Source organism: Phyllostomus discolor, chromosome 10 (genome assembly GCF_004126475.2).
Source record: "Phyllostomus discolor isolate MPI-MPIP mPhyDis1 chromosome 10, mPhyDis1.pri.v3, whole genome shotgun sequence".
Lineage (NCBI taxonomy): Eukaryota > Metazoa > Chordata > Mammalia > Chiroptera > Phyllostomidae > Phyllostomus > Phyllostomus discolor.
This window is the reverse complement of record NC_040912.2, coordinates 93,520,515-93,543,045: the sequence shown is the minus strand read 5'-3', so window position 1 is coordinate 93,543,045 and position 22,531 is coordinate 93,520,515. Positions and strand designations below refer to the sequence as shown.

The following is a 22,531-nucleotide window of genomic DNA, read 5'->3' as shown; positions in this document are numbered from 1 at the left end:
GTTGTCTGTAAGTCACTTTGGAAGGTGTCTGCCACCTACAAGGGACATTTCATGAGCTGGCATGAGGGCGCCCGGAGCGTGAATGTCCCAGGGCAGGAAGCTGCCGAGTGGTTTAGAGCGTCACACTGTCCAACCTGCTAATGGGCAGGGCCACCAGGTCAAGGCCACTGGGGAGAGGCCACCAGGGCGAGGCCACTGGGGAGAGTGGCAGAAGACACACACAGGGCAGAGGAGACATAGACGCGGCACCAGCGGGGAGGCAGGATGGACGTGGGGAGACGCGAGTGGCCACCAGGGCACGGGCATGCTGTGACTCTGAATGGGGGCGGGGTGGCAGCGGCAGTCACTGAGGGGGCTGGGGCTGGGGCACTGTCCCCCCTCCCCCCCGGACGATGCTCTATCAGCTGCAATGTAACACCCCTCAGGAGAGTGGGGCCTTGAGCACCGACAACAGGCCCGCCCCGGGCGAGCCCGAGAGAGTGCAAGGACGCTGAGGACACAGGTGTAACCACGCGCAACCAGGAAGAACCGAGACCCCAGGAGGGTCGGCCCTGCACGTGTGTCTGTCCCAGGGGGAGGTCAGATGGAGCCCCGCCAGGGCCCAGGGACAGCGGGGACGCCCTGTGGGGCAGAGAGGCACGGCCTGGTTCCTGAAAGGCTGGGGGAGGGGGGCTGCAGCAGCGACCGTGGGAAGCGCCCCTGGTCACCGCCGTGGGGGGACGGCCCAGCCAGAGCGGGGACACCCAGGGGAGGTGCTGCTCTGGCCCTGTCTTCATCTGGCCCTTTAACGAGCCCAAGCGGGGACATGCGGGGTTCGTCGTGTGAACCGGCCTGACATCACCTGGCTAGCGCGGCGTGCATCTGCCCTTGGAAAAACAACGCCCCAGACACCCAATCCCCCCCAGCTCTTGAAGCCGGCACCGTATGTCGGTGGCAGGACCAGAAGAAAAACTCTGATTCCCCCCAAACTGAACTCGAGGGGACGGTCTGTAGTCTGTATTTATTCCGAAGGCACTGCCCACTCGAAAAGGTCACTGTCCCCCGACACGCAGCCCCGCCCGGCTGCTGCCAGGTCACAGTAACCTCAGGGAACGTGTCCTCAGCCAGAATGCCACGCCCCAGGCCTTCCTCTCCCTTGGGCTCTTCTCATGCCCCCGGCACCTGGTCTGTCGTGGGACCGGAACCTTCCCTGCGCTGGCTGCTTCTCACATCGCTGCCCCTCGCCGGCTTCTTTGCCGGTAGGTCTCACTGACTCCCTGCCCGCGTGACCCAGGGCCCCCACGGCCCGTGCACCGCTGCCCTGGAACCAGCATCTCAGGCTCCCCCCCCCCCGATCCCTCGGGGCTGCTCCCCACAGGGCTGGGAGAGTCTGTTCCCCCTGGGTTGCCGGTTTGATCCAAGGACCCCTTCAAAGTGCGCCTCGGTCTGCAGACAATGGCCCTGTGGCCCGTTTTTGTGAATAAAGTTTTATTGGAACACTGGCCACGTGTCCGCGCTCACGTGTGGCCCGGGGCCACTCCCCGCCGTGCAGAGCTGAGCAGCGGGGGCAGGCACCGCCTGGCTGTGTTCTGAACACAAATCTGCCATGTGGCCTCCAAGGGCATCCAAGGGCATCCTCGGCCTCCAAGGGCATCGGACACGGGCCTGCTCAGCTCTGCCCGGGCGGCTGTGCCAGGCGTGTGAGGGACTCCATTCCCTGGGGCCCGGGGAGCAGAGGGGAGGGAGCCGCTTCCAGAGCGCGGCTCACAGAGAATGTCACCTCGTGCTGGGCTTGGGGCATGGCTGGGGTTTCCAGACGTGGAGGGGACCAGGGGGCGTGGGTGACCCTAGGCACCGAGGCACAGAGGCCGGCAAAGCACAGGGAGGTTGGAGGGAAGACCCAGGCATCAGGGCCGCTGAGACTCAGGGCCCAGAAAGAGGCGTCGGGACAGGGCTGCCCCGGAAGGGCCACTGAGACAACACTTGAGTCCCACCGAGGGCAGAGGGGGGTCGTCTCAGAAACGAAACTGCGGCAGCAAAGCGCCCCCCGAGGTTGGCCCTGGTCCGCCGACCAAACGGACCAGCGAAGGCGGGGCTGCCGGCACGGCTTGTGGTGGTTCCCGTTTTCCCTTCCCCCAAACCCCCTCCCCGTCACCGCTCATCCCTGAACACGGGTCCCGTCCACCACCCGGACAGAACCGGAGACCCCGAGAGAGGTCGCCGCTGCTTTCCTAAACAGTACGTCTTAAACGTAACCCTGTTTCTGTTCAACCACATGCAGCGCGGGAGGGGGTGTCCGGGAAGGAAATGAGGAGTGATGGGGAAACGCCAGCGACCTCGGGGCGGGGGGGGTCGTTACCGATGCCCTCCCCCCCACCGGGGCTGGCTGTCTGCTGGTGGACTGGCGGAGGCAGACAGCACCAAGGTGGCGTCGAGACCCCCGGTCGGGCCCGACTCCAGCAGAAAGGAAGGACAAACAGACCGTGTTCCCTGACGCGGGCACACGGGACGTCCCGGGGGCCTGTCACGGGGGTCAGGGAGTCGGGGTGGCTTTGGAGAACGGGGGCCATGACATGGAGTCCCACCCCCGGAAACCTTCCACCAAAACAGCCGAGTCTGAGACGTAGCCGGGACACCAGTGGGGGAGAGGGCTGGGGGGGCGGGGCAACATTGCAGCCGCGTGTGCGCACCAACTGCGCTCGGAGCAGCGGTCAGGACCACGGACAGAGGCGGGCGGTGCTGGCGGGAGAGACCCGTCACTCCGAGAGGGAGTAACGGTGGGAAGCCGTGGGAGGGACCGAAGGACATGTGTGAAGGACCTACGGACACAGGCCAGGGTGTGGGGATTCACTGCCAGTGGGGGGGGGGCTGGGCGGAGGGGGCCACGGGGGGACATGGGGACAATGTAACAGAGTAAACAAGAATGAAGACATTTAAAGATTCTGAAGACGGTTTTTTAAAAGGGTGACGTCAAAGTGACACGTTCTGAGAAACACGCCGGGGAGTGGGATCGGTATCTCCATGTCTAAATTGCAGTTGTCAGAGCCCTGGCTGGTGCAGCTCAGTGGATTGAGCTCGGGCTGCGAACCAAAGCGTCGCAGGTTCGATTCCCAGTCAGGGCACATGCCTGGGTTGCAGGCTATGACCCCCAGCAACCGCACATTGATGTTTCTCTCTCTCTCTCTTTCTCCCTCCCTTCCCTCTCTAAAAATAAATAAATAAAATCTTTAAAAAATCGCAGTGGTCAGACCCACACCTGGACAGTGTTTCTCTGCTTCTCTGAAAAGCGGCACCGATTCCACACTGTCGGATTAGGACACCTGCTAATGCGTCCTTTGTAAACAAAGTCTCGGGTTGAGCGGCCCGCCCGTGTCTTCCCGTCCCCCAGCAGCTGGCTCCCCGGTCCTACCGTCAACCGCTTCTCGTTGGACCTGTGCTGACCATGGCCCGGGAGACACCACTGACCAAGCGCTGACCCCATGGGATACGTCCAGTTCTCGACCCAACGATGGAGCCCCAGCCGTGGTTTCCACCAGTCGTTTTCTAGCTAAATTTCAAGGCATCAGGCTCCGGGGCCGTCCGCGACCACCCCCAGGGCGTGTCCCTGTGTCCTCCGTCACCGTGACAAGGTCCCGGACACCCGTGTGGGGCCCACACGTCCTCCCTGCTGTCCAGAGGGCACCCGGCCCGGAACCTCCTGCTGCGAATTCCCACGTCTGCTCCAGAGCCGACCACGTCTGGGGAAAAGGGCGTCGTGGGAAAATTGCATTTGTTCATGGATGCCAGCCGCCGCTGCTCTGCTTGCACCTGCACTGACTCCGCCTTCCCAGTAAACCAGCAGGAAAGGCCCCGTCATTTCCCCCATCGGCTTAGAAACAGGGCAAGGGACGCCGGGAAACTGCCCAGGGACTTGAAGGCTCAGGGACGAGTGAATGGCAGGTGGGCCGGCACCCGAGTGCGCCCCCACGCTCCCACCCCACCCCAGCTGCGGCCCTGCCGGTGATGGTGAACACTGTGGGGGCCCACGTCAGCCAGCAGCAAGCGGTCTCCCAGCCCTGGCCACGGTCAACGAGGTATCAGGCACGCCCATGACTAGACTCGATGCGCTGCATTTCACACACTGTAGCGAGAACGGCTCAAGTAGTCTGCGGTTCTCGCTACAGTGTGTGAAATGTAGCGCATCGAGTCGAACCCTGCTGATACTGGAGTGCTGGCTCAGGACTCGGGCCAGTACTCCAAAAAAAAAAAAATCGCTAATACCAGCGTCCCTTTCCACACGAAACTGTGCACACGAGTGAAATATCCAACAAGGGCAATGGCTGCCGAGACTGGGGTCGGGAGGGGGCAAGCCCAGGTGGCTCTGTCCCCCTCCCCCTCCGCCCCCACGTGGCAGCTCCAGTCAGAAGCCCCTGGTGCTCCGAGACGCACCGTTTGCAGAGCGTGACGGCAACGCCAAGCCCGGCGTCTGGCTGCCGAGGGCCACGTCATCTGTGGGCATCGCTGGCGGACACGGCACGGAGCAGACGCTGTCACACGGGGACCGGCGACCTCCCCGCTCAGGGCCACCTGCTCCCCAGCCATCTGGGCCTCACCGCTGCTCGCCGGGCTGAGCTCAGCTGTCTGCTCCAAGGTCAGCCTCTCGGGACCCCGGCCCGAATGCCCAGTGGCCTCACCCTTCCTCCCGCAGCCATGCATGTCCCCAGGGACCACCATGTGACTGTGCTGTGACAGGGAGAGGCTGAGTGTGGCATTCGGGATCCCCCCTGTGGTCCCTGAAATTACACGCCCTGACCCCTCTGAGACATACAGGGAGGGACAGTGGGGGGCTTGCTGGGGGCGCCTGCCTGGGCTGCTTGCGATGGTGCCGGCTCCGCAGGCGTCCCGGGCTCACAGTGGAGAGCCAGGCAGGGGGACAGGGGGTGTAGGTGCACCCTTCACCCCTCTCTCCCTGGACTTGAAGGGTGCTGAGCTCCTGACGTCTTGGCACAGGAGCGTGCATCCCTATCCTTTTTGTTTTAAACGTTTTACTCACTCACTTACTCACTCATTTATTGTAATCCTCACCCAAGGATATGTTTACTGAGTTTCGAGAGAGAAGAAGGGGGAGAGGGAGATTATAAAACAGACCAGCAAACAAACACCGATGTGAGAGAGAAACGTCCATCGGTCTCCTCCCTACACGCCCAGCACGGGGATTGAACCCGGGACCTTTCCGTCCACAGGACAACGGTCCGACCGACTGAGCCATCCAGCCAGCCAGGGCTCACGTGCCCATTCCTCACGTCACACTGCAGAAAACGTGCTTTTGGGAGTCTCTCGCCCCTGCACGCTCTGAGGTGCTTCGTTACTTAAACCCGGCGGTCAGAGAGCTGAGCATCCACCGCTGTGTGTCTGCTCACCACCTGGCGCACCATCTCTGTCCAAGCGCGGGCGCTCTGACACCGCTGGACGAATTCAGAGCCTGCCTGCGAGGCCCTGATGCCCCCCGCCCATCCGAGTGCAGCCCGCGACTCAGACCAGATGCCGCGGGCGGGCCAGCGCCCTCCGCGGCGGCGAGACACTCAGCTCTCGGTGGGTGAAGAGAGGACCGCTCACCACATACATGTGCACCCCCACCCCGCCTGGCAACGGAACGTGAACACCGCAAGTCCGTGCTTTGCAGAAGCATCCAGAATCAAAGCCTCGCGGCAGCCCCGAGACACATCAGAGGGCGCCTCCCCAGGCCAGTCTGTGGGTGGACGGAGCAAAGCTACGTCAGGACCGGACCTACGGCTTCCAGGCTCCGGGCCGGCTCCTCCCTCAGGGGCACCGTCCTGATGGCCGCATCGTGGTAACAAGGCATAAGGGCCCCCCCCCCCCCCGGAAAACAGCCCTGGGCCCCCGGATGGCAGAGCCAGGAACCATGTTTCTGGCAGAAACTTTGCACTTGGATCCGGAACCTCTAGTTTTCCTCTCCCAACACCCAGTTCAAAATACCTGGGTGTCACCTGCCGCCTGTCAGGGAGAAGATCGGACAATCGTGGAGAGAAGAAGCTGCTGCAACCGTTTTCCTCCCCTCAAACGGAACATTAGGGGGTGCGAGTTTCTAACCAAAAAAAGCAACCTATGACCTCCCTGTCTTTGCAGAAATCTCTCCTTCTCAAAGACTTGCATTTCCTCCAATGAGACCGTCTTTTCTGTGACTTCCTCTGTAACCACGACAAATTCAGCAACAAGTCATACGCAAACAGACACATTTCACTCCTACTTATTTCTGCACCCACGGAAAATGTTACCAATGCTAACTCTTACACTTCTGAGGCAGGTCCTGTGAAACTAAACTGCATGGTTGCCCTGGCCATGGGCCTATCCTCTCAGCCGTGGTCTTCAGTCGGACCATGCGGGGGAGCCGGTTTACATTCAAACAAGAAAGGAAACTCTGAAAGGAAGAGGGTCTGTTTGGGGACGCACATGGGCAGCCACATCAAAGGTTCGGCGTTCTGATTCCAGACGTCTTTCAAGTTCAAAACCACTTTGGAGAGCAGGATTCGAGGAACGGGGGTTCTTTGGAGAGAAGCGACTGGAGACTTTTCGGGGGGACACCACCCGTTCCTTCCCTCCTTCGCTTCACAGACGTGCACCGAGCACCTCGGACGTGCGGGTCGCTGCCCAGGGCACCCGGGCACATCAGAGGACCAACTGGCCGGACATCCCTGCGCGAGCTCCATTAATGTGCTGACGGGCGGAGACACAGGTGCAGACAAAGCAGCCAGCCCGGGAGACAAGCACCTGCTGGGCGGTGACATGTGCCGGGTGGCGGCGAGACAGGAGCAAGCAGGCAGGGTGGGACAGACCTGGTGCCAGGTGGGGCGGGGGGGGGGGGGGAGCTGCGATTTTAAACACCGTCGGCAGCGTGACTTTCTTGAGAAGTGACACTGTGGCAGAGACCCGAAGGCACAATGCAGCCAGACACGGGGATCCCCGGGGAACAGTGTTTGGGCAGACGGAACAGCCAATGCAAAATCCCAATGTGCAGAGGGTCAGGAGGGGGCTCCCGGGGACCGCAGGAAGCTTGAAGAGCTCTGGTCTGTAGTGCGGGAAATGAACTTGACCTGGAGCATGACAGACCGGACTGGAGCAAAGGAAGAGGCCAGTGGCAGGAAGACGCTGTTGGGACAGAAAATGACCCCTGGGGGTCTAAGAGAGTATCTGAGAAGCTGAGGGCCGCACATGCCCCATCCAGGTCCTCTCCCCGGGCAACACGGCCTCTTCCCAGCTGAGGCGGGAGGAGGACGGGCTCCGGCAGAGGCGGCGGGCTCCCGGCGGGGACGTTAGGACCCCACTCGGCAGTGCTCGGTGAGCCTGCGGGCCCTGGGCCTGGCTGACGGAGGGGGTCCCGCCGCCGCTGCGGGCCGGCCGCCAGGACACGCACGGGTGACTATGTGTTCAGGAAGGCCGGCACCTGACTGGGAACCCAGGGTCCTGCTCCTCCTTGGTCAGCTCCGTTTCCATAGCAACAAGCCCCTGTCTTTTCCGGCTCCCCCTCCCCCTCTCAAGGATAACCAGCCACCTAGGGGCTGAAGCTCCGGGTCACTCGGAGACACGACAAATTTGGAAAGGAGGAGGAGACACCCAGGACACCTTCCCGCAGACAAACTGGAGACAGAGCGGCCACCGGCAGGATGCCGATGGAGGGAGGAAGGACCATTTGAAGGGTAGAGGCGTCTGCCGGCCTTTCCTGGTATCTCGGTGAAGACTCACACCCTCCCCTCCCACGTTATCAATAACCTTGTCCTCCCTCCGCGGGAAACGCAAGGGCACATCCCAGCCACGGACGAGGACCTGGAGACCGAAACTCCTCTCCGCACCGGGCACGCTTGAGGCCTCTGCCCACGGCCCTCGGCTCCTCAGACGCGAAGGGCATCCGGGAGCCTTGTTTCTGAGACGCTGTGTGAGAGACACTGTGGTGGCAAAGGGGGAGGCAGGGCAGCAACCCGGCTCCACTGACAGGTGCCGGGCGGGCACCCCCGTGCCACTGGCCCCGGGAACACAGGGCCACACTGATCTCTGGGGGACAGAGGGGCACAGTCCCCCTGGTGCTCCACGTCTTTATTTGTTATTTGTCAGCGACAGTTGACATGCAATGTCATATTAGTTTCCGATGCACAGCTTCGTGGTTAGACATTTGTGGAATTTCCACAGGGACCTCCCCCCAGCGCCAGTCCAGCACCCACCCGGCGCCACCCATGGCTACTACAACGTTACCGACCATCCTCCCTGCGCTGGACTCCCCGTCCCCACGGCCGTCCGCACCTGCCAGTCTGTGCTTCTCAGTCCCGCCCCCTTCTCACCCTTCCCCCCACCGGCCCCTCCCACCTGTGAGCATCGGAGTGTTCTCTGGGTCTGTGAGTTTGTTTCTTAGTGTATCTTGTTCCTCAGATTCCACATCGAAGAGAAATCCGATGGCATTTGCCTTTCTCGGCCTGACTTCCCCACCCCACTTAGCGTGATGCCCTCTGGGTCGTCCATGTAGTCGCAAAGGGTGAGGTTCCATTTTTGGTGACCTAGCAGCATTCGGCTGTACACACGGACCCCATCTTTGTCCCCTCACTTATGGATGGAAACTGGGGTTCCTTCCAGATCCTGGTGGCTGTAAATAGCACTGCACTGAAAAAGGTGTGGGGGGGGGGGATATAGTTGGCACGAGGCCCAGGAAGGGTCTGAATAGAGTTTAGAGAACTGAGTGTTCGGGAGAAAATGGCAGGGGGACTGGGGTCCGGTGATTCTCTCTGAGTTCTTCCACTGTCTCTTACTGCTCCCCCCGCCCCCCATACACAGCCTCCTGCATCCCCAGCTCTCCCCCAGCTCCCTTATTGCATCTGTGCTCCCCTTCTTGCTGACGCACCTCACGCACGCCCAGTGCAGGGGCGGGATGTATGAAATACCCCGCAAACGTGCCGCCATACAACTGTGCTGCAGGGTGGCACAACCGAGAGCCCGTGGCAACACACTTGTCATACGTTCCCACACAGGCCGCCGCCCCCACCGTTTAAACTCGGCGACGCAGTGAGGCTGGTCCCGGACCTGCCAGCACACGGGAGGCAGGGCAGGCCGGGGCTCTCCGAGCCCCACAGGACACCCGCAGTTTGCCGCCAGAACCAGAGACGTCCCGATCAGCTCCTTTGTGAAGTTAGACACTATCGAATCTTAAAACGCTCCTTTTCACAGTGCTCGATCATCGTCACCAATGTTCCAAACGTCGTTCCCTGGAAGGGGGAGGGTTTTTTGTTTGTTTTATTCTGTTGGCTTCTTCACTCCGACAAGGACACCAGACGGAGGTGCGTGAAAATAGAAGCAAACCATCAGCATCGCACCCGGGGCCACTCGATGTGTTCAACCCGACATCGGGCAGAACCGGACTGTCAAAGGACCGCCGTGCGTGTTGTTTGTAAAGGGGACGCTCTCTCAGAGGGATCAATAACGCCCACTGCTGAGATCAGCGTGTTGATAGGCGCACGGTTATCATCGCGGTGATTAGAGGAGCCGGTTCTACGGAATCAGCCCCGATACCCTGCCCTGCACACTCCGCCAGCTGCTTGCAAACCGTACACTCATTAATCACCCTGACTCCGAAGGAGGAAAAGCTTTGGGTACGACATTTCAAAAAGCTCTATTTTATGAAGAAAAGAACGCCCCAAAGCCAACATCTGGAGGAATTCCCGTCCACAGAGGGATGCTAGCATAGTCATCTTATGCAGGAAAAGGAGCTCATTCCCTGTTAGAAATATAAATTGATCTCTGGTTCTCCTAACGCCTCAGACCCCCTTGAATCTGCAGGTCGCACACCCAAGTAAGTTCTTCTGAAAGTCTGCACCGGCGGCAGTACCCAGCCGGCCGAATGCCGTGGGTTTCCACGCCTCCCTTAAGAGTCCGCCTGTGGCACAGCGCTCAGATCCACGGGGAGGGCAGCATTTTCATGTTTCACGAACGAGTCTGGCTTTAAGCAAACGCACACTCATCCTCGCTGGCCCCGGAGAGCACACGCTTGTTAACACATTGAAGTCTGCGTCCTGTCATTTACAGTTGACAGCTGACTTGACCAAAGGCAAAAAAAAAAAAATCAGGCTTCCCCCTTAATACCAGTTCCAGCCCACAGAGGAGCCCTGGCTCCGGTTCTCCTCCACGGCCAAGGTCACCGGGAAGGTGACGTGAGGGACAGGCAGCCTTGCTTTAACAGACGACAAGGTGTGGTGCCCCCTACTCACCTACCGCTTGGTGTGTCACAGGCGTCTCTTCCTTGTGACACGGACACCCTCCTCGTCATGACGACAGTCTCTGTGCTGAGAGAGGCACATTCTTGGTGGGTGTTGAATTGTCTTTTTCAGAGTTAAGTGACAGTGTTCACTATGTTATACCCTACAACCCCATGACTATTTTCCAATCAAATGCACGGGGGTGACACGGGTCACAAAGCCATGAGGGTTTCGAGTGTGCAACTCAACAAAACACCCTCCACGTGAGGCACCGTGCACCCATCACCCCAGGCAAAGTCTCCTTCTGTCCCCACATCCCTATTCACCGCCCCCCCCACGTGCCCTCTCCCACCACACCCACCCCACCCTCCCTCTGCTGTCCACGCCACCATTGTCTGTCTGTGTCTGTCAGGGTCTTTTTGCTTAACCCCTCCCCCTCCTTTCATCCAGCCCCCCAAGCCCCTCCTGTCTGACAGCTGTCAGTCTGCTCCTTGTGCCCAGGCCTCTGGTCCTAGTTTTGTTAGTTTATTTTGTTCGTTAGATTCCACATACAAGTGAGATCACAAGGTTCTTGTCTCTCTCTGACTGGCTTATCTCACTGAGCATAATGCTCTCCAGGTCCATCCGCGCTGTCACAAAACGCAAGATTTACTTCTTTTTTTTTTTTATGGCCACATGCCATTCCATTGTGTCAATGCCCCATCGTTGTTTGATCCACTCATCTACCCATGGGCACTGGGGCTGCTTCCAGATCTTAGCGATTGTATGTAATAACACTGCAGTGAACGCAGGGGTGCATGTATTCTTTTGAATCAGTGTTTTGGGTTTCTTCAGGTGTATTTTAAGAAGTGAGATCTCTGGGTCAAAAGGCAAGCCCATGACTATTTTGCAACTGCCTGGTCGTCAGTGACATTGTGATAACTATGGGAGGCACCAGTGGGTGCTGGAAACATCGGGGGACACTGTGTGTCTGTGATTGTCTGACCACTGTGCTCTAAACCTGAAACTAACACAAAGTGATATTGAAAGTAAAGCATAATTGAGAAAGAACAGATGGAAGGAAGGAAGGAGGAGGAGGAAGGAAGGAAGGAAGGAAGGAGGGAAAAGACAGTGAAAAAGAGAAAAAGTTAAGTGATTATTCACTTACCGAAACTTCCACAGAGAGACTGTGTTAGGTAGCAAACACTTCCCACATGTCTAAAGCATGTCCTAAAGTGCAAGCACTAAGCTTTCAGGAGGGCAGCTATTGTATCCAGCAGGGGGCCAGGGCAGAGCACTACAGGGCATTAAGCCCATTCGGGGGCCTCAGAGCCCAGCTAGGGGCACACTGAATGCTACAAGAGAGAAGGCAGCACGCTGAGGAGGGTGACTCTTCCCCGCTTACAGACACACGGAGTGCCGCCCAGACCATGCCGGGATCGGCACTACTGGTGGCAGAAAGGAGGAGACGAGGCAGAACATTATGTAGCCCAAGCACGTGTGAAGGCAGGGGACGTGACAGAGGTGCAGACAGACGCCGTGTGGGTGCTCGTCCCCAGCGCAAGAACAGCCCACACTGTCCAGCGGCTCCACGGGAGGGGCGAGAGCCCGGTCACATCTCCCCCCAACTCCCCAGCTCTCCACCTTATCTTCAGAAGACACGTGCATGCACGCTCAACCCACTTCAGTGGTCTTCTAGCGCAGAAGCCGCAGAATGTACTCAGCACCCTTGAACCTGATTCTGATTTACCTCACATCTCATTTGTGTTAACAGGAAGGCTTGAAAGGGAAGGACAGAACGGTAGAGACCCAAATCTTGGCGCATGGGCTCCCTTCATCTCTCCCTACACAAAGGGCCAACGAAGGAAGTGATTTCCCAAAGAACTGAAAGGCCAAGTTCAGAGAGAGAGACAGGCAGACAAGGCACGAACTTATGCAGCTCATGAGAGACACGTGGTACCAAAAAAAAAAAAGCACAAATTTTGACGTGGGTGCTGATGGTTGCCAAGAGCGAAGACTGCAGCAGCGCAGGCTGCAGAGGAGGTGGCCAGGCCATCACACAGAGTCATCCAGAAGACACCGGTGACATTCCACGGGCAGCTTCCGTAGTGAGGACAGGAGGAGGGTCAATCTGCCACCAAGTCAAGTAAGGAGGACGTCGACAGCAAAAAGCGGTGTCAGTGGCAGAGAAGTTGCAGAGTGAACAGAAGAAGAAAAATAGGACAGTTGCCAGAGACGCCCATCGGGACCAATGGAGACGGTCTTCGTTTCCGTTTGCAAGAAAAGGGGGGAGAACCGGTGCCGAAGGGAACGTCAGGGGTGACATTACTAGTGAGGGGGGAGCACAGGTCCGAGGCGCACTCCCCAGCACCCGGCACGTGCTTGTGGGTGCCTTCCCTGAGGAGGAGCCGGGGCTGCGTCCTTGCTCCTCAGGGAAACCGCCAACCACCCCGGGCCCCCTGCCGCCGCCCTGCAGACGGGTGCCCTCAGCACCGCCCAGCTTGTCGTGGGGTAACAGGGCCACGCAGACAGTTGGACGTTTGTCCTCATATATTAGAAAAACAACACGGAAATTAAATATGTAAAAACGCTGCAGACTGGACTGGGAAAACCATTCGGGCACAAAAACACAGGTGTGGAGCCAAGCTACTCAAAAAGAAAAAAATGGAAGTTTATAAATCCCAAGCAGAGATGATTGGGGACCGTGAAAATCAGGGGACCCGTGAAAAATCAGGAGGGAGAGGAAGGGGACAGCTGGCCGGCTGGCCGGCAGCTGGAGTGCCGTGAAGGTGGCCCCGCCCCCAGGCCAGCAGACAGCACGCACAGTGCGTCCCTGCTCCGTCCTCGTTTGGGCCAGTTCTGTTGTTTTAAAAGCCTTCTGTCCTCACACTTGTATTGTTCAGAAACCTGGGTCACCAGAAATGAGGACCACAGAAACATGCCGATGAGACCTCAAAAACGCTACGGCCCTGATGGGAGCCGAGGCCTCCAAAGTCCTTAAAAATATATTTTTTAAAAATACACACCTGAAATTAATATAGTATTGTATGCCAGCTATATTTTAATTTTTTAAAAAATGTAAGAAGAAATAAAAAAGAAACACTCAAGAATGGGACATGGCAGCCCTGGCTGGTGTGGCTCAGTGGATCGAGTGTGGGCTGTGAACCAAAGGGTCGCCGGTTCAACTCCCAGTCAGGGCACATGCCTGGGTTGTGGGCCAGGTCCCCAGTGGGGGCCACGTGAGAAGCAACCACACATGGATGTTTCTCTCCCTCTCTTTCCTGCTCCCTTCCCCTCTCTCTCAAAATAAATAAGTAAATAAAACCTTTTTTAAAAAGAATGCAACATGACAGAGCTCAGTATTTTAACATTAGTCACAGTTCATTCCTCTGGAAGTGACTGAATTCCATTAAAATGTCACTTCCGGCAACATTTCCCTTACAGCATCACCTTATTTTTAAACCCACAAATAGAGGTTTAAATCAAAATAGCTGTTGACTCCTCAGAGGGTAGCTCACGTAATTGGCTAGACATTGAAATAAATCTAAGACGGAATAAAACTCTGATTGAGAAGGCGCTCTGGCTTTATTTCCGTGTCCAAGTCAGACCTGACATCTTAGACCCCGCCCACCCCAAACGGGCTTTTCAGGGGTGCTGTGCTGGGGGGCGGGGTCTCTTACGACGCAGTTTGCACAGATACACAATGCATTGCTACATACTTACCTGCCAAGCAACCCCAGCATGTGACTTCTTTGCTTAGACCTGGTGCCGTCAAGGCAGTAGAAAGCCACCCGTGTCAGGGTTGGGACTTTGCCGGAGACCTGCTAGAAATCGCTGCGCGCTAACGCAGAGGACCCTTCAGCACCTCGGACAGCCCCCACCCTAGCTGGGCCTCCCGAACCGGGCGTCACAAATGCACGCGCCTCGATACAGAGTATAAAAGCTACGTGAGTGGCAAAACGACTACTCGGGCTTCTGTAATCTTGACAAGGGCCGGTGTCAGGAGAGCGGTTTTTACAGCAACTGTGTTTCTAAGTAGTAGTGCCTCTTATCTCCAGCGAACTAGGCTCAGTTCTGGGGGAAAAGCGACTGCTTCCGTACGCGGAGCAAACCCATCTTCTAGGCACGTTTTCAGATGCATCTTTTCCAATACCGTTTCTGAGAAAAGCACATCAAAGTTTGAAGAAATCGATGCTACATTTAGCCCTGTGACACTGGTTTAATCAGATGTTTTCACTGGTTATGTATATTTCATTAAGATACTACATACACATGCACTGTATTTAAAGCGATACCGCACACACCCCTCTGTAATTTCCAAGAAAAGCACACCCCCGTCAGGACTGGGTGACATTAAGTTAGATATGCTGTTCAGAGCCCTGTCCTGCCGCGACAGTCCGCAAACGTGACATTTCGGACTTGTCCCTCTGCTCAACCCGTCTGCTTGTCTGAGAACCAGTCTGAGACAGGTGTCTGTCCGTCAGAAAGGAGGGAAGGTGTGCTCCCAGCAAAGACACGAAGGGAAAGAAAAGGATGGGCGGGGACTGCGTGCAGCAGAACTCGGGGCCTCTCCCCTGGCCTTTCGCCTAGCGACACCTACCGTCTGCCCAGGAGCAGCTGCGTGCGGCTCCTCCCCCCTGCCCCCCCCCCCCCCCCCCCCCCCCCACAGAGCACAACCCCATGGGTCTAGGTCAGGTTCAAGGCAAAAAGTGCATCATCCCTGCCTGCATTGCAGCCCCATCGTCTCTCCCGAGATTCCCAGCAGTGTAACCCTTCCGACCCTTCCCCCACCCCAGTGAAGCCCTCCTCAGAGACTGCCAGCTCCGGACCCGACGCCTGAAGGAACGGTCCCTGCACTTCCCCGGGGACCTGGCCCACGGAAGCGAGGGACCTGTCTCTCTCGGAGAGGAACCCTGTAACGAGAGCGTCTGTCTGCAAGGGATCCAAAGAACGAACCCTCCGGTGAGGGCTCTACAGGATGTACACGTGTGTGCATGTGTGTGTGTGTACACACACTCACACACAAACCACCTCTCCATCTCACACAAACTTTGCTCGTCTCTGTGACAGCCGCCACATCCTCCTTCATCAAACAGAACAGAGACGACCAGGAACCAGGAAGACCTCAGTGGGTTTCCTTTCACCACCGTCCCAGCAACAGCGCCCTGCCCCCTCGCACAGCCTTTGTACTACAGTATACACACTCCGCAGAGAAACAGCAGGCAAGTAGTACGGCGGGGTGACCCACACAGGGCGCGTTTAGGGGCCGCAACCTCCCACTCAGGGCGGGGGCGTGCTGCTGCTGCCCTGTGTACGTCAGGGGACACTGAGGGGTCTGTCTGGGGACCTGTGCCCAGGGGCGCCCCAGGGGGGAGCCCCTCAAAGGTGCTGGCACTGTGGGCGGTGCTGCCAGCCGGCCCACCCTGCATGCCCCCAGGGGCCGCAGCAGCCCTGCTGCTTGTCTGCGATTTCTTCTTTCCCCCGGGAGGAGGTCTCAAAAAAAGAGCAGCTTCCCTCTCCTCACCATCCTCCCTGGCGGGAGCCCCTGAAAGCACCCCGCTGGGTCCACACCCCTGGGCGCAGCCCCCTCTGGTGTCCTGCCGGAGTCTCCGGTTACTACGGCGATATGCAAATCCAACCTTTGGAACCCGGGCTTCCCGCCCGCCCTGCGAGGAGCGGCAGACCCGCTCCGGGAGAAGTTTTCCGCCAGCACCGCCTAAGGCGGAGTTGCTGGTGGTCCAGGGCCGGCGGCGCGGAGTCAGGGCCGCCCGTGGGCAGATATGCTGGTGCTGGGCCCCGAGACAGGATGGTTGGTTGGGCCTGGGATGCCAGGGCTTTCATTCATTTTCGAATTTTTTTCATTAAAGAAAACCACCCACAACCAACAGTGTGTGTGTGTGTGTGGGGGAGGTGGAAACGTGAGAAGGGGACACGAGAGTGAAGGGGCAGGGGGTGCCGGGGACGGGGTGGGGGACACAATGGACAGACTCCAGTGGCAGGTGGGAGGGGGAAGGAGCCTGGGACGTGGTCTTCCGCGCCTCTTCGAGCGGAAACAGACAGAAAATCAACTTGTCGGCACAGCCAGACGGACTCCCCTGCTTGGGATCCACGGCCCCACGCCGCGAACAACAGACAGCCGCCCCTCCGCGATCCCCAGCCAATTCCTCGCACCGGGTTGGGCGGGTTGGCGGGTGGGGGGGCAGCGGCACGAACGCTGCTCCGTCAAGTCTCCAACTCCTGGCCGCCTGCCGTGGCCGGCAGAGACCCGCTCCGGCCCCGCAGGGACCGAGACCGCCGCGGAGGAGTGTCTTTGGGGGCGCTCCTGGGAGCGCTGGGGGAGGGGAGGAGCGGGAGGGCGACCGAAGACCGTCAGACGCGCGGGCGAGCTCGCCCCTGCCTCCCCGTGAGCTCGGCCCCGAGCCCGCGCCGCCCCCCACCCACCAAGAAGCTCTTACGTCTTCGTCGTCACAGTCGCTCCGTGCCTGGTACTGGAACCGGGGTCGGCCGCCCGCGCCCGCGCCGCCGCCGCCGCCGCGCTCCCGGGACACCACCGTGGGCGCCTGGGATCCCAGGGGCTTGGGCCCCGCGCCGTCGTCCTCGGGCCCCTGGCCGCCCAGGAGGCGGCTCGCCTCCGGGGGCGCCGGGAAGGACCGTGAGGTGTTGATCTTGCCCGTGAACCTCTGGTACAGCGAAGCCATGGGTCCCCGCGCGCGCTCTCGCCGGCTGTCTGCTGGGCGGTTCGCCGCCGTGCGGCGTTCTCCCGCTCGGTTCCCGCTCCCCACCCCCTCCGGGGGGAAAGCGGAGCAGGCGAGCGAGGAGGAAGGCGAGCGGCTGCGGGCCGCTGCTCCTCCGCGCGCCAGTCTCAAGTCCCAGCCGAGCGAGCGACAGCCGGGCTCAGCCTCCTCCGCCCCCTCCCTGGCGCTCGGGGAGGCCCGGGTCTGGGGGCGTGTTCTCTTTCTCTCTCTGTTTTTTCAACTCCTCGCCACGGCCACGAAGGGCCTAATCAAAGCCACTAACGGAAGAAAAACGCCAGACAAGATCAAGGGAGGGAAAAGCCTAGGCCCAGCATCGGCACCGCCGAGAGAGCAGCGAACCTCCAGGGCGCATCTCCGCGCTCCCGCCGGCCCGGCCCCCCGCGCGGCTCCTCCTCCCCACAGGGCCGGCCACCCGCCTGGTAATGGCGCCTGGGTGGCGGGCTCTGGCGGTGAGGACGGGCGGGCGCTCGGGCATGGGGTATATGGGGACCGACGAGGGAGGAGGGTCTCGCAGGTTGTGGGGGCAGGCTGGGAGGGGCGCAGGAGGTGAGTGCGCGCTGGGGGCTCCGCGGCCCCGCCAAGAGGTAGCACCGCACAGTGCGGGCACCGAGCGCGTGAGAAGAGGTCATGGTGGGGAGGGGAGGGGGCTTCAGGGTGGGAGGCAGCACCCCAGGGCCCTTCTCCCCAGAGGGGCTGCACTCCATGCCCACGGGCTTGCGCCCCTGGCAGGGCAGCCTGGGCTCCCTCCTGCTGGTCGCCAGCTTTCCTTCCCAACTTGGAACAGCAGCGGCCAGGGCCCCTGGGATGAGCACGGGGGTGGGGGTGAGCGTGGACCAGCTGCAGGGCTGGGAGGGAGGGGGCTCCGAGACACGGGGCTCTAGGTGCCCTCCCTCCTCCCCAACCCAGGCTCCAGGCCAGAAGCACCCGTCTCCCTGCATCCGGCCTCAGGGAGAGGGGACGGGAAGGTCAGGGAAGGCTGGTGGTGGGGGGCCCGCTGGGGCCCCCAGAGCCACGGATCCGACGCTCCTCCCCACACATCCCCAGTGTGTATACATCGCTGCCCACCCCCACCTCATCGTCCTTTTCTATACATGCAGGCCGGGGCTGAAGCGTCTGGATACGGCAACTTTTCCTAAGCTTGCTCCGCCCCCACCCCTGCGTGGCGACGGGGGCGGGGTGGGTGGCAGTGAGAGGGGAGAAAGGACACCGAAGGGTGCCGGGTCGGGGTGGCATTCTTTCTCTCGCTGCAGTACAACGTGCTCCAGCGCCCCTGTGTGGAAGGACGCGGCCTGGCCGCGCGCTCGGCTTCCAGGCCAGGACGCAGGCGCCGGGCTTCCTCCCTCCCTCCCTCCCTCCCTCCTCTCTCCCGGCCCCGGGGTCCTCTCCCTCCTTCCAGAGGCTCCGCGCGCTCTCGCTTCCTCCCTACTCCACCCACCGCCTCCCTGTGCCGCCCCTTCCCTCCTGTCTGCATCCCTGCCCCAGGGAGGGTCTCTGCCATCCTGCAGGTTGGCCAGGAGGTGGGTCCCAAACTCCAGAGGAGGGCCAGGTGGGAGACCGCCCCGCAGGGACCCTGCACTGCCCCAGCAGGACAAAGTGGGCGCTTCGCCTTTGCCTCCTCCGGGGCTCCGCGGTCCTGGGGCTCTGGGACTACCTCCACTCCAGTGTCCACAGAGCGGGAAGGCCGCCCCTCAGCATGCCTCCTGGCCTGGCCCCGCTGCTGCCCCCGGGGGCCCTGCCTGGCTCTGCCCGTCCCTCCGCCCTCTGTCCCCAGCCTGGAGGGAGAAGCTGGCTGCGGTGGACAGTCCCCTGGGCCAGGGGGCAGTTTTCTGTGTCCACCAACTACAGCCCACTGCGTCCTGTGTGGTTTCCCTTCGCCGCGTACAAAGTGCCACGGTGAAAGTGCTTTGAAAACACATTTCCTTTCCAGCAGGCTTAAAGACGAGGGAGGCCAGTGTCCCCCGCAGCTAAGAGGCTCCTTGGGTGGCCGAGGCCTAGGTGCCCCCGCGCAGGGCCCGGGGGTGGAAGCTGGCCGCCCCCCTTTGCTTTGAACACAGAGCAATAACAGGAAACTGTAAAAGTCATCACATTTAGATAAACAGAAGAGCTGGCTCTCATCCTCACCACCGCCCCCGGGGGCTTCTGATCCCCGGAGGCTGCCTTTGCTCATGGGGCTTCAAAGGACCATTCCAGCTGCCGCTGGGGCTCCAGATCCCGGCGTTTCGGTGAACAGAGCCGCAATTAGGGGCTCACTTATGTAACGTGTATGAAATGGGTGTGTGTATGTTACACAGACTAAGAAAAAGAAGCATTTCTGTGTACATAGCTGTGCTCACATATTTTACACAACACAACACTTCTAAGGAAGCAGTTCGTACATCACCATACCGTACAGATGTATGGGTGTACGGGGCACCCACAGCACCCGGGCTGCTGTGGCTCAGTGGATTGAGCGCCAGCCTGGGAGCCAATGGGGTTGCTGGTTCTATTCCCAGTCAGGGCACAGTGCCTGGGTTGCGGGCCAGGTCCCCAGTAGGGACACAAAAGAGGCAACCACACATGGATGTTTCTCTCCCTCTCTTTCTCCCTCCATTCCCTTCTGTCTAAAAATAAAAATAAAATCTTTTATAAAAATTATATTCTCAAGTGAGCTTGTGAGTATTCATTCTAAGGGCAATTCGGTCAAAATTAAAATCCTCTCCCCAACTCCCCACCTGAGTTTTATGTGCAATGCTGAGATTTATATTGGGGGCTACACCCTATTTGGGCTAAACTCAAGCCAGGAATTATGGGGCAACTCACTGCCTTAACCCAGCGCCAGGGAGGCTCGGAGAGAAAAGCTACATTTTCTATTCAGTTTGTGTGTGTGTGTGTATTGGGGGGCTTAAAATTGAGTTTTGGACGGGGATTATACTCAATCCATGTTCTATTTCAATGACAATACAATTGAGAAAGACTTAAAAAAATTATTCAGGCAGTAAGATGAGCAATTTCTGTTTTAAAATATTTAGAAAATGAAAAAAAACTATAAAGTCATATACAGTTGGAGGGAAAGCAGAGGTACAATTCGTGTTGAGAAAGAAATCTGAAAATTAAACCGGAGAAATGGGGGGCGGGGGTGTCTGGTACAAGCAAGAGCCGCTCCAAGGCTAGTGTGAAGAAAGCAAGTTACCAGTGGAAGGCCAAGGCCAAGGCCAAGACGCGGCCCTGAGAGGCCCCACAGGTGCAGTCTGGGGGAACAGCCCCTCAGGAGCTGACCTGGGAACAGGTGGGCTCCCTTCCTCCACCTGACCCTTGGAGCGCCGCTCACGGGGTGGAGGTTGGAGACTCGGCACGCAGGTCTGCGCAGGCGTCTTTGCCAGCCTCCGTGCACGCGCGTCCGAACTTACCCTGCGCATCCGCACACGGATCGCCGCGCTTCGTGAGTTGCACCAAATGCAGAAGAGTGAATCAGCTACCAGTTTAGGATGAGTGACAGAGAGCAATTGCGGAGAAGAGCCAGCTAGGGCATTTAAAGAGTGATGACGCCATTTAACTCGCTTGACTGTCTTCAGTGACCTTTTGAGAACCCCACCTCCCACGTTCGCGTCCAGGGAGAGATGCTCGGAAGAGCGGAGGAACCTCGCAGCGGGCGTCCGGGACAGCAGTAGTGCTGAGGCCGCGAACTCCCATAACCCCCACTCGGCCTGGCCCTGCGCGTCCCCGAGACGCGCGACTGAAGTGGATTCCTATCCCACTTACTGGGCAAGTGTGCAAAAGAGCTTCTGAAAATATTCTGCGGATCATTTCATACCAAGATTTTAATTCCTTAATACTAAAAATTGGGTCTGCAGACCCATATTCCTGCCTAGTTCCATAGGATCACTGCTCCCCTGTCACTGAATGAAGAAATAAGGGCGTGCGTGTCTGTTTTCCCAGGAATCAACCTGCAAAGCAAACAGGATTAAGTCACTGGAGTGGCGCAGGGTGCTGCAAAATCCGGCGGGTCGTCCTTTTTCCCAGTGACAGTGAAGGCCACTTCTGGGTCTCCGTGCAAGCTAAGCATTGCGAACACACCAAAAGCACGTTGAGTTCAGCAGCCTGAGCAGGATTTTTATTAGCTCGGAGGTTTCCTTATTTCTAGGAGAGAGTCGTATCCCACAGTTCACTTCCCGTCTCTTCCAGGGGGAGGGGGAGGGGGAGGGCAGAACACGGTTTCGGGGTTCTGTTTTTTTCCGAGCCGTGAAGTGTGGGGCGATGAAGTGGCTGGCGCAGGCCACTCTGAAAGAAGAGGTTCCCCCAGCTCAGGGCACCAGGCTGATGTTCCCCCTGAGCTCACACAAATGGGAGGAGTAAAGCAAACAGTGGAGCAGCTTGAGAAAATACGGCAGCCAAATGCACGAACACGAAGCACCTTCTCAACCCAACCCTCACTCCACCTTCATGTGTTTCTCCCTTAAAAAAAAGATTTTTTAGTGCTGGCCAGTGTAGCTCGGTGGATTGAACACAGGCCTGCATACCAAAGGGTCGCTGGTTCGATTCCCAGTCACAGCACATGCCTGGGTTGTGGGCCAGGTCCCCAGTAGGGGCGCAGGAGAGGCAACCACACATGGATGTTTCTCTCCCTCTCGTTCTCCTTCCCTTCCCCTGCCTCTAAAAACAAATAAATAAAACCTTTAAAACATTATCTTCTGCAAGATGACTACCAGTTAGGGTCTGCGCACTTCTTTACAAACTTTACACACAGGAAACGCCTGGCCCGAGAAAGAAAGAATGGCCGTCCTTGGCTTTGACAAACCACAATGTTCAAGTATGAATGCGGTTCACTTTGGGCTTTCCAAATAGATACTGACAGATCAATGTGTTTTAAGACAAACATTTATCTTAACCCAACCCAAAGGCTTCCTGTAAAATTAATGAGGTTCCGCTTTAATCCCCCAGAAGCCCTTTGTCCTGCATTTCAGTACCGTCCCTGCGCACCTGCCAGGTATTTACCTGCCAGTTCAGGACCGACGGCCGGCTAACGGCGCCAGCGCGGGGCGCACGCGGGGGATCAGCACGTGCACATGCAGCAGCCGCGGATGCAGCCGAGCCGCTGCCGTCCACCTAGTGTGGCCGCGGTGTTCCTAGGCGGGCGCGGGGTGCGGCAGAACCTCCCCCTCCTTCCCCGCCTCCCCGCTCGGACAGCGGGCCACAGCCCCTGCCTCTCCCCACCCATGTTTACCCTCCCTTCTTTGCCTCGCTTCCTCACTTCGCATTCCTTTTCTCTGCTCTTTCCTCTTGCTGCTCTCGGAAGACTTACAAAGCCTTCCGTTTTAGTGCCGACGCGGCGTCAGGAACTACCCAGGTAACCACCCTACCTGCCACACAGGCACCCCGCCTGCCTCTCCAGACTTCCTGACGGCGCCGCAGCCTGGTCGGTCTGCAAGGTTTTCCCAGGGCTCTTAGGATCTCTAGGGCGTGCCGAGCAGAAGAGGGTCCATTGTTTTCTGTTTGTCCCCAGTGGTCCTTTGGACAGAACCAGGTCATTATCCGAAACGTCCCCATTCCCACATCGAGCCCATTTGCTGAACCGGAACACGCCTCTGCCCCACCAAGCCCCCAGCGCCC

At 58.9% G+C, this 22,531-nt stretch overlaps 1 protein-coding gene across 1 annotated transcript in view; it reads right to left on the bottom strand.

Moving 5' to 3' along the window:
* Positions 1–17,416, bottom strand: part of LOC118496962 (dipeptidyl aminopeptidase-like protein 6) — a 233,922-nt gene extending 216,506 nt beyond the window's left edge. The window contains exon 1 of the mRNA XM_036010293.1: positions 16,646–17,416. Within this exon, the coding sequence (XP_035866186.1) occupies positions 16,646–16,888 (243 nt within the window). The 5' untranslated portion in view covers positions 16,889–17,416. The remainder of the gene's footprint in view (positions 1–16,645) is intronic.
* Positions 17,417–22,531: the final 5,115 nt, after the last annotated feature.